The sequence below is a fragment of the Hippocampus comes genome, unplaced genomic scaffold, assembly GCF_001891065.2.
Source record: "Hippocampus comes isolate QL1 unplaced genomic scaffold, H_comes_QL1_v1.1 scaffold676, whole genome shotgun sequence".
NCBI classification, from domain to species: domain Eukaryota; kingdom Metazoa; phylum Chordata; class Actinopteri; order Syngnathiformes; family Syngnathidae; genus Hippocampus; species Hippocampus comes.
The window spans coordinates 234,560-245,726 of NW_017805988.1; the positions used below are offsets into that span (position 1 = coordinate 234,560).

General features: G+C 53.2%; 2 protein-coding genes across 2 annotated transcripts in view; both read left to right on the forward strand.

Moving 5' to 3' along the window:
- tmprss15 (transmembrane serine protease 15) overlaps positions 1-6,503 on the forward strand; it is a 9,922-nt gene extending 3,419 nt beyond the window's left edge. The window contains exons 11-28 of the mRNA XM_019891920.1: positions 55-101; positions 1,478-1,542; positions 1,623-1,779; positions 2,304-2,445; positions 2,533-2,622; positions 2,732-2,857; positions 3,165-3,308; positions 3,390-3,500; positions 3,573-3,696; positions 4,403-4,498; positions 4,603-4,652; positions 4,723-4,779; positions 4,974-5,118; positions 5,192-5,367; positions 5,791-5,886; positions 5,960-6,099; positions 6,175-6,232; positions 6,309-6,503. Of these exons, the coding sequence (XP_019747479.1) occupies positions 55-101; positions 1,478-1,542; positions 1,623-1,779; positions 2,304-2,445; positions 2,533-2,622; positions 2,732-2,857; positions 3,165-3,308; positions 3,390-3,500; positions 3,573-3,696; positions 4,403-4,498; positions 4,603-4,652; positions 4,723-4,779; positions 4,974-5,118; positions 5,192-5,367; positions 5,791-5,886; positions 5,960-6,099; positions 6,175-6,232; positions 6,309-6,424 (1,940 nt within the window). The 3' untranslated portion in view covers positions 6,425-6,503. The remainder of the gene's footprint in view (positions 1-54; positions 102-1,477; positions 1,543-1,622; positions 1,780-2,303; positions 2,446-2,532; positions 2,623-2,731; positions 2,858-3,164; positions 3,309-3,389; positions 3,501-3,572; positions 3,697-4,402; positions 4,499-4,602; positions 4,653-4,722; positions 4,780-4,973; positions 5,119-5,191; positions 5,368-5,790; positions 5,887-5,959; positions 6,100-6,174; positions 6,233-6,308) is intronic.
- An 83-nt stretch (positions 6,504-6,586) lies between these two features.
- Positions 6,587-11,167, forward strand: part of LOC109528916 (A disintegrin and metalloproteinase with thrombospondin motifs 2-like) — a 12,163-nt gene continuing 7,582 nt past the window's right edge. Inside the window, exons 1-6 of the mRNA XM_019891988.1 lie at positions 6,587-7,028; positions 8,068-8,435; positions 10,113-10,293; positions 10,379-10,473; positions 10,541-10,624; positions 11,048-11,131. Of these exons, the coding sequence (XP_019747547.1) occupies positions 6,959-7,028; positions 8,068-8,435; positions 10,113-10,293; positions 10,379-10,473; positions 10,541-10,624; positions 11,048-11,131 (882 nt within the window). The 5' untranslated portion in view covers positions 6,587-6,958. The remainder of the gene's footprint in view (positions 7,029-8,067; positions 8,436-10,112; positions 10,294-10,378; positions 10,474-10,540; positions 10,625-11,047; positions 11,132-11,167) is intronic.

Here is an 11,167-nt window from a genome sequence, read left to right on the forward strand (position 1 = left end):
ACAGCAGAGCCTGGTCATATCCTAGATCAGGGCTTGGGTCAGGTCCTCGATCAGATCCTGATCAGATCCTAGATCGGGTCCTGTATCAGATCCAGATCAAGGTCCCAATCAACTCAGGTTTTAGGTCAGGGGTTGCCAAGTCTGGTCCCCGAGAGTCCCGATCTAGCCTGTTTTAAATGTCTCTATCAGATCCAGATCAAAGTCCCAATCAACTCATGTTTTAGGTCAGGGGTAGCCAAGTCTGGTCCCCGAGAGTCCCGATCTAGCCTGTTTTAAATGTCGCCCTCTTCCAACACACCTGATTGAAATAGCGGAATCGTTGTCAGGCTTCTCAGAGCTTGTTGATGAGCGGATCACTTGAATCGGGTGTGTCGGGAACAGGGAGACTTCTAAAACAGGCTGGATAGGTGCTCTCAAGTACCAGACTTTGATGTAGAGGCTTTAAAAACTCGCGTATCACAAATGAGGTATTCAGCCTTTTAGGGAGGATGAGAGGGAAAACATTCCGATCCTGATGCCAGTGAAAATGCAGAGACTGTCATCCTTTTTGATAAATGACGTGTGGAGTGATTAGTTCAAGCACCTGAAGGGAGAGTCACACGGCACTACTGAACGGGAATCCTGCCATGTATTTGGTTGGCAAGTCATGAATTAAAAAGCAAGAACCGGGAGATAATGACGTGCCACTGAAGAAAAACCCTGCCTCAAAGGATACGGAGCGTCCAAATGTTGCTGTTGCTGCGGGTGTTTGAGTGACCTCACTCGACTTTGAAGGCCAACGCTTCCCTCAACATTCCAACAGTCACTTCAGCGCCTGGAAGGATGTTCTCCAATCTTGTCATCCAAGTGTTGGGACAACAGAGATCAGCCTTCACCTGAATGTTTGTGCGTGCTGTTTCCATGGTGCTGATAGGACGCCAACAATGCTGCAATCTTTGATTAGGGCACCACGCTTGTTGCTCTCTTCATCTCGTCCTCCTTGCTGTCTACTTTTCCAAGTCAGACACGATGATTCAGTACCACTTATAATCACCCGCATCATGTTTCAGATCAAGTCCGATACCAAGTTCTGCAGTCGGTATTGAATTGGATGTAGGATCACTTCCTTAATGAACTCAATCAAGTCTCGGCTCTGGTTCCAAACATCATGTCCGATCAAGTCCGATACCAAGTTCTGGAGTCGGTATTGAATTGGATGTAGGATCACTTCGTTAATGAACTCAATCAAGTCTCGGCTCTGGTTCCAAAGCTGATCCTGGAAGAAATCTTGCAACGTGTCTTAGATCAGGTCACGGGAAAGGTCTTGGATTCGGCTCCATATCAAGATCGGTATCAGGTTTTACATCAGGGCTTGAATCAGGTCCTGGATTTTTTTTACCTTGAAACAGGTCGAGGATCAGGTTCTGGTCCTTGAACAGCTCTTTTATCAAGTCTAATTCAAGTGTCGGGTTGAGATCTTAGCATTGTGTTAGCATAGCTGCTAATCACGCATGTTTGCTGGCCTCTGACTCAGCTCGCACAGCCAATGTGTCTTCGCTTTTGGTAAAAAACACAAACTAATGAGGAGATTTTGACAAGTGTCCATTTGAAACTCAATCGTGTGTGTGCGTGTGTGTGTGAAGGTATCACATGTTTGGAGAAGATGTCTACCGTCTTCAAGTGTTGCTGCTCGGTGCGTCTCCAGGCGATGTCGGCACAGTGGTGTTCCACAGGGACGGTAACTACGGCGACAACTGGAATTACGGACAAGTGCTCCTCAGCTCCGCCACTGACTCACATGTGAGTCCAGGTCTGCGGCGCAAACTGATTCCAAGCAGGTTACCTACCGACTGATCTCATACGACCTTCTATCCGATTTCAAGCCGTTTTGAACCAGACAAAATTGAAATGGATTTAAAGCGGGCGCTTTAAAAAAGATTGATTGACTGATTTCAATCTCATGTCACTGCTTTGAAATGAGTCTCCTCTCGATGTTGAACTGCTTTAAATCTGTTTGAGAGCTTGAGGAGGTTTCGACTTGATTCCAGACATGATCACATTGAGACTTGAAACTTGCTTGAATTCCAACTGGATTAAACCTCGTTGATTAGGATGACTTCAAATATTTCTTTGACCCGTATTTCGGACTGATTTGCCAAAGACTTGAAAGGGCTTCAAGTATGATTCCAGGCTGTTGGAAAACCATCGATTTCCAATGGATTTCAGTCTTCCTCAGACACGGTTTTCACTCCAAAGCCGATTTCAAGCGGCCCGAATCCCGATCCGCGCCTGGTTTCGGACCGACGCCAGTCTGCTGTGCGCAGGTCGTGTTCGAAGCGCTGAAGCGAGGCGGGATGAGGAATGACATCGCGTTGGATGACATCACGTTGACGTCCCAGCCCTGCGGCCCCGCCCCGCCCGAACCCACCTTAGTGCCCACTCCGACCGCGGCGCCCACCATACCGGGTGAGCTCGGCGCTCCCGGGCCAGAATCGGACCGCGACAACGCCTGAACTGAAACCTGACCGTGCCCTCTCTTGCCTGCTTGGCCAGCTGACTGCGGCGGTCCTTTCGACGTGTGGGAGCCAAACTCCACCTTCAGCTCGCCAAATTACCCGCACTCCTACGGGAACAGAGCTCGCTGTGAGAGCCGCCGAGGGAATGGCTCCCTATGATGGGAGGAGCCTAATCCAGGCCTACAATTCACGGGCGAAAGGGAGATCGGATCGCCCATTATCCTTTGCTCCCGCAGGTGTGTGGACGCTCCGCGCTATGCCGGGTCGAAACATCCAAGTCCACTTCCTGGACTTGGATGTGGAAGAAAACTACGACATCGTGGAAGTGCGCGACGGGGCGGGGCCCAACTCCACTTTACTGGGTGAGCCGCGTGTCATATCATCATTGCGGGGGGTGGGGGGGGGGGTCACGGTGTACGAGGAGCGAGGTCTTCGGGCCTCGGAGTTTTCCTCCCAAAACCCACAGAACACGTTAGCCTCATAGAACACCGAGCGATTGTCCATGAGCGTGAATGCTTGTCTGTCCATATGCGCCCCGGGAGTGACTGGCAGTCCAGGGCGTACCGCGCTCCTCGCCCGAAGCCGGCCGCCTCGGGCCATCCCAATGATGAGAGGCAGAGGGACGCACGGCTCATTTCGGAATCTGTCTTGTCGACTCGCCTCTCACAGCCGTTCTGACCGGCAGCGGCGGCCCCGCCCATGACTTGTTTTCAACGAGCGATCGGGTGACGGTCTGGTTCTTCACGGACAGCTCGGGTAGCGGACGGGGCTTCAAAGCCAACTTCACCTCCGGGGTCGGCTTAGGGTCTCCAGGTGAGGTCTGCTGAACTCAACCGACAGCCGCCATCAGGTTGACGGCTCTTCGCTCTTTGTGTTCTTTTGTTCCCAAACCAGAGCCGTGCCCTGCCGACCAGTTCCAGTGCGGAACGGGCGGTTGCGTCCATGTGAAGCGTCAGTGCGATGCAAGGGTTGACTGCGGCGACGCTTCAGATGAAGCGAACTGTGGTGAGCCTTGCGCGCAAGGCCATTTGGTCACGTTGAGCCTACCAAGTACTTAGCGCGGACGTGCGTGCTCAGTTGTGTTGCAGGCCAACACTTCCAGCCGTCTGCAGTTTCAGGTCGCCTCCTCTTGGTTTACCGTGTGCGCCGACACCTGGACCCCGCGCCTGTCTCGCTTCACCTGCCGGTACTTGGGACACAGGTAGACTCCTTCAGTACCTGGGATACATACGGGTTGGCACCTTGTAAGACCTGAGCAGTCAGTGGCCGGGGCGCAAGTTGACTCTCTCGTTACCAAAGAGACACAAATGGGATACGGGTAGACTCCTCCCAAGACGCGTCGGACCGCTCGGTTCCTGCGAAACACGCGGACAACTTGAAAAAGGTCAGCTCCTGGGATACAGGTAGACTGCTTCAGAAGCGTGGAAAGAGCTAGACTGTTTGTTGGAACGACCTGACCTGCCAATTGTCCATTTGTATGAGCTTACCATCCAGAGTGTCCCGTGGATACCGACCACTGCACTTCTGCGTCTTGGATGTGGGTAGAGTAGGCGTAGTAGGGGGGATACAGATCAAGTCCCGCATACTTCAGTCACTGGGAGGCAGGTAGAACAAGTGGCAAACCTGCCCGATCGCTACCTGGGATACAGGTAGACCGACCCTAGGTCCCGACCCTTTCGGTCACGAGGATACGGCTTACAGGTCCAACACTTCGTGGACCGGACAAGTTAACTACTTTTAGGACCGGGCCAGTCGATCGCTGCAAGACAGCTAAACATCTCGTCAGACCCGGCCGGCCCCACGCGGCCTGGCCAACGGCGAGACCGACTGCGGGGCCCGATTTGTCTGTACAAATGCCACAAATTGTTGACTCGGGGGGGGTCTTGTCGCTCATTGTCATTGTCCAGGTCTGGGGTGGTGACTCTGATGCCCGCCGTGCCGGGAGATTCACCTTTCACCAGTGTCAAAGTCACCAGTAATGGAAGTCTGGAAACAAGCGTGAGGTCACTGAGCGCAAACACTTGGCGGAGTTTCTCTTTGGAGAACGCGCGAAGGGTCGACGCGATGCTCAACGGAGGGCTGCGGCCGCTGTTTGTTTCTTTTTCAGTGACGGTTGTCCTGGCCACCGCGTGGTTTCCCTCCGGTGTAACAACCGGCGTGAGTATCTGCACTCTTCGTGTCTCAGTGATGAAGTCACCGCCTTACACGAGTTGCCTTCATCTTTCAGCGTGCGGCCTTCGATTAGCCGCCAATGACACCGTTGACCAATCGGCAGCCAGAGACGGTAAGAGCAGGAAACCGCAGTGAACCGTTCGCAAATTCACCGATGACGTATTTGGCTTTATTTTTTCTGGAGAACCGAATAAGCTTTTCGCTTGGGGGTATTTTTTATGAGTGTAACTAGTTGTGGTTCCCTTGGTTCACTGTATTTGCCTCAAGATTGAGCTTTTGCTTATTTTTTTTCCCCTCCCAAATCAGGGAAGGTCAGAGTGGTGGGCGGGTCGGACGCCGCCAAAGGGGCGTGGCCCTGGATGGCGTCGCTCTATTGGAACGGTCGGCACGTGTGCGGCGCTGCGCTGCTCGGTCGGCGTTGGCTGCTGACCGCCGCCCACTGTGTCTACGGGTGAGACGGCCCGGCCGACGATGGAGACCTTTGGCCGTTTGACAAGGTTGATGACACGCCGCGTCTTTGACAGGAAGGACCGCCCCCTGAGCCGCTGGTCGGCCAAGTTGGGTCTCAGGGCTCAGAGTCACGCCGGTGACGCGCACTCGTTCCAAATTGATGCCGTGCTGGTCAACCCGCACTACAACAGACTCACCAAACAGGCTGACGTGGCCATGATGCGTCTCGGCGCGCCCGCCAACTTCACCGGTATTACGGCACACACGTACACTTATCGACTTCCTGTTGCCGTGATCGTCGCGAGGAAGTCAAACTTTGTTTGACTTCGTATTCCTGATCCTGCGACAACACTGCGAACATTGACTTCCTGTTCCTGTGATTGTCGTAAGGAAGTAGAATTCCTACGACGTAGCTTGTCGACTTTCAGTCGTGAGCAAGTTGACGTCGGTTTCCTGTGATAGTTGTGGAGAAGTGGACCGAGCTGTTCATCGAAATGAACGGATCTCATGCACGCTCTCAACGTGTGTGTGTGTGTGTGTGTGTGTGTGTGTGTGTGTGTGTGTGTGCGTGTGCGCGCACATCAGATTTGATCCAGCCAGTGTGTCTACCTGAAAATGGTGTGTGTGTGCGTGTGTGTGTGTGTGTGTGCGTGTGCACGTGTGCGCACATCAGATTTGATCCAGCCAGTGTGTCTACCTGAAAATGGCCAAGAGTTCACAGCTGGAAGGAAATGTTGGATTGCTGGATGGGGACGACAGGCCGAGGACGGTCAGTCAACTGTCCATCTCTCCACCTGTTTCCCTCCCTGTTCATCTGCATGTGTGCGTGTGTGTGCGTGCAGGTTCTCTTCCAGACATTCTGCAGGAGGCCAAGATCCCCCTGGTGGACCGGGTCTCGTGCCAACATGCCTTGGCGGAGTACAGCATCACGTCCAGCATGCTGTGCGCAGGGTTTCCGGAAGGCGGAGTCGACTCCTGTCAGGTGATCAGCGTGGGGGTCCTTGGGTCGGATGTCCGCAAGGGAGTTGAAAGTTCACCGCGTGACTTTTTCACACAGGGCGACTCTGGCGGCCCACTCATGTGTGAGGAGGAGGAGGGACGCTGGACCCTGGCCGGTCAGTTTCTCGTCAGCGCTCGCGTTCCACAACGCGCACTCGGCAAACCGCTTCTCGTGTGATCGGTCGCCGACAGGTGTCACGTCCTTCGGGATCGGTTGCGGTCGGCCCGGGCGGCCGGGCGTCTACGCCAGAGTCTCGGCCTTCGTCGCCTGGATCGCCGAAACGCGGCGCTCCTCGTCATTGCCGTGATCATCCACCTCCTCTTCCTCCCTTTCTTCTCGTCCTTTCTCCTCCTCCTCTACGTCGAGGTCCTCCTCGTTCCTTTTCTTCCTCTTCTTCTATTTTCTCTTCCTTCCTTCCTTCCTTCCTTCCTTCCGCATTTTCCTCTCGCCCCTTGACTTCCTGTCCTTCCTCTTCCTCTTGATCTTCCATTTCCTCCTGCTCCTCGTCCTCCTCCCGCTCCCCGCGGAGGCCGTGACGACCGATGACATCCCCCGACTTTCGGCCGCTCTGATTGGCTGCAGTGCAGAATCCATGTGCACAAAGTTATTTTATCACGTGACGGTTTTCTTTTCTCGCCGACTTGGACTGTGTCGCTGGAGCAACACACACACACACACACAGAACAGTGTGTGGGTGGAGTCAAGAGTCGGGTGGACTTGTCTCTTGCGTGAGTACGCGCGCACGCCCGCCCGCACGCACAGTGAGAGTCAGTCGCGGGGACATGAAGGCATGAAGAGGATATGAGCGCATGAAGAGGCCAACGCGTGAAGACATGAAGACATGGACTTGCTAGTGTGCGCGGTGTTCATTGCATTTGTGCGCGTCTCTGCCGTCAGCAGCCGCAGCGCAGGTAACCGCAACTCTTCCAAGTTGTCCGTCGAAAATTTGCCATCGATTGAACGGGACTCCCGCATTGGACGTGTCATCCGAGTAGAAATGATTGGCTGAATCGTGGCGGATCTGATACAAGATAACATGACGTAGAGTAGAAAGACTCTGGGCTGACGTCATTCATTCATCCGCAGTGCAAGCATGTTCAATGGATTTGGATGATTGTGTCATAGAAAGTTTGGTCAAGCTGTAAAAATGTGTGATGGGGTGCGCATGTGTGTTCAATCTTCCTCTCACTTTAGCCTGCTTGAAGTTAAAGTCTGACAAGATGCCAGAGGACATTTTGTTATCATTTTTGGGGTTTTGTTTTTGGTGCGGTGGGGAGGAGCCGTACTGCACACTTTTGCGGGAGCTAGCTTGAGGTTTCCTTGCAAACCTTAAAGACGACGAGAGATGAGATGGAATTATAGGACAGTATCCTCACGCGTGGAGTGGCGAGACGGAAGGCATCTTGCCCAGGATTTGGTGAAATCACAATTCTCATTTTGCTGCGTCGCTTAAGTTTCGACGCAACAACCCGAGACTCCAGAAATAAAAAAAAGTGGCGCCGTCGATCTTCTCTAATAAGAATCGCCGTCGCGTTCCAACAAGTTTCCATGCCGCAAATCATGCGCTGGAAGGCCCTGCCTGTGACAGCTGGAAAAGTGATCCATGGGGTGATTGATTGTGTTTTGTCATCGGGATGGATCGCGTTGCTTGCTCATTTTTAAAAAGTCACCATTGGTTATTTATGTGCTGGATTAGGTTTCTCATTAAAAACCAAAAGATCATAGACGAATGAGGTGCGGGATTGTGTTTCTCGTTTTTAAGGTCGTGACCGATCGGTGAGGTAACGGGATGTTTTTGTCATTCGTAAAAAAAACTTCACGATGGGTCAATTTGGCGAAGGATTGCCTTTCGCATTCTCAAAAGTCGTCATCGCTCAGTCGGGTGAAGGATTGTCTTTGTCCTTTTTGAAAAAATGATCAGTCAGTGAGGTGATGGATTGCCTTTCTCAGATTCGCTCCATGAAGTTTTGTCCAAGTTCAGCGTGGTTCGTCCCATCCGAACCGACTCGCGTGGCCGTTTCCTGTCGGCGGCGGTCTCCCCCCACTCGCCGCACCGTGGCAAACGGCACGCCCCCTGGAGCGAGACGTCGTGGACGTCCGAGTCGGAGGTCTTCTACAACGTGACGGTGTTTGGACGGGAGCTGCACCTGCGGCTGCGTCCAAACCGCCGCCTGGTGGCCCCTCGCGCCACCGTGGACTGGTGGGAGGAGTCGGGACTTCGGCGCTCGGAGCCAATCGGAGACGCCGGTTGCTTCTATGCGGGGGGCGTGTCCGACATGGAGGACGCGGCCGTCGCCCTGAGCAACTGCGACGGACTGGTGGGTGGAGCCTCTCACAAACGCCGCCGGTCGTGCTAACCGCGCGCTCGTTAGCAAACGTATTCCCATCGCTGACGTTCTGTTACTCAACCGTGAGCGAGTTAGTGCTCAAATACCGGGTGAGGGCTTGTGAGAAGTACACGCTTATGTTACTGACACATTTCTACCTGTGCGTACAAAGTCGACAAGAAAACTATCAAGTATAAGGTCGGGTACGATTGTCAGATGGCGTACTATTGAGTAGTATGGTGAAAAGTTCAGCTTCGTGTCACGGAGTGTTAAGTAGTATGAAGTGAAGTCGGAGAGTCGAACGTACGGAAATAAAAAGGGTAAAATGCAGTTAGTTTGTGGTACAGAAGAAAAAGAACGAAGATTGCCGTGTCGTACAAAGTCCAAAGTAGTCGTGTATTGTGAAGAGGCAAAGTCGGAGATGGTATCGCATGACGTTTTCAGTGAATGGGACCGATCGTTTTTTGTTGTTGTCGTTTGTTCCTCGTCAGTCTGTTGATGTCGGACACAAACTTAGCGAGCCGCTGTAAAAAACTGCGCTGAGTAAAACACCTTAGCGTGAGATCGTCAGACATGGTCCAACTGGACAGTGACGGACAGAAGAAGGAAATGCTCTTCCGCTCCATGGCGGAAGGTTCAATGTAGCCGTGACCGCACCCGTTCCCATTCGGACAAGAGAATAATCATCGCGGGTCCGAGCGCCCGGGCCCAGATGACACACCAAGTACGTCTGTGAGAAAATTGAGACGAGATCATCGGTGCTTCGGTCGGCGGTGGCCTTCGTTGCACGCTATTGTGCGCGTTCCTCGGCTGGGAAACGAGGGAGTCAAAATGTCAGATCGCTGTAAGATGTGTGGAACGAGAGAGGAGAGGAGAGAGGGCGCGGGCTGTAAAAAACAGCAGCCACGTGCACACGGGCCGCGCTGGCTGTGCGCCGCTGAGGCTTTTTCAACGTCTGACTGCTCCGAACGCAGCCGTGATGGGATCCAGATGTCGTGGAAAGATGAGACTTGTTGAAAGGAATGAGCTGCGCAAACACTCGCACGGGAAGGACTTCTCTCTTCACACGGACTCACGCCCCCTCTTATTTTGAAAGGCGACTGATTGGCAAGCTTCCCGTTGGTCCCGACGCCAGGACCATCCTCTTCCGTTCCGTTGCGTTCTGTTGAGTTGGCCACCAACCGCAATGGCTCATCCGCCGCAGCTGCTCTCGATTCTTTCTCGACCCTCGGCGGATCCGCAGTAAATCTTGCGGACACCACCGGCAGACACAGAGTGGCTCTTTGTTCGGCTTTTTGTAGATGGCGAGTCGATATTTGTTCGATCCTCCACAAACACATCGACGGGAGACTTTCGGGAAAGGCTCCGTAGAGCGTCAGCGGGTCCGCGGTAGCATTTATGGAGATGACAGGTTGGTCCTCAGTTGACCTTCTGGAGCTCTTCAGTCACTGATCTTGGTCAGTGGATATTCGGTCGATTTTCGGTGAACCATCAGTAGATCTTTAGGAGAGCTTCAGTAAAACGCCGGTCGCTAACCGATACGATCCCGTCAATGCCCTTTCCCAGCGAAAATGTAGACAGTCAGTCAGTCGTCAATAGGTCTACATTAAATGGCCTTCGACCTGGTAGATTCCCGGTAGAAGACTAAGGTCGTGTACATGTGGGCAGGCTGGGATGATCCGAACGGCTGAGGAGGACTTTTTCATTGAGCCCCTGCGTCGCTCGGGGCTGGGAGGCCAAGGTGAAGATGAAGATGACGAAGGTGGACGACCACACATTGTTTACCCATCGTCCGCCATCATCAAGTCCAGACAACGGGCGGTCAACAAAACCGCTGACTTTCTGCGAGGTGGGAAGAATTCTTTTTCCTCGACGTCCGGTCGCACGATGACTGATCTGTTGGGACTCACCCGAGATTTTGACTGTCTCTTCAGAGCCTCTCTCGGGTTCCTCGGATCCGCTGACGTCCGAGTCCGCCTCGGGCCGGCGGCGGCGCTACATTGAAGAGGCGGATATGTTCAACATCGAGGTAAGTAAAGGAAGTCGCGTGTTCCCCTTCGCGGCCAGTCACGGCGCTCATCGCCCTGCCTCCGCAGGTCCTGCTCGCCGTGGATTATTCCGTACTTCTTTTCTACGGACAAGAACACGTCCAGAAATATCTGCTCACCTTTATGAACATCGTAAGTGGACGCGCCACAGGTGGGACTAAGTCACGTGTGCGCGAGTCATAAGAATGTCCCCTGTCCTAACCTTCAACTTTCGAGAAAGTCGCAGCCGTCGCGACAAAACGGAGTGCTTGATCCAAAAACATTTCTTCCAAAAACCAATCTTGAAAGTGCTTCAACGGGGAAGACCCGTCAAGTCGCGTAGTTCAAGTCACAGTCAAGTCCAGTCTCATGAAGACAAAGTCGAGTGGAGCTTATGATGAGTTGATGTTATCGAGTTTCAAGTCCCAATAATTAGCGACTTAAATCTGACTGGAGTCAAGTCATGCGATCGGAATGCCCGGCCTCTGATTCTTGAAGAAAGTGAAGAGCGAACGGTCGAGAGGAACATGGAGAATTTGCAGCAGATCCTTCAAGGTTGGGACTGATGTGTTGCAGGTTAACGAGATCTATCAGGATCAGTCCCTGGGCGCCAACATCAACGTTGTTCTGGTGCGAATCATCATGCTGTCTCCGTCCAAGGTAGCCCAACCCCCAACCCCCCCGACCCCCCGGTCC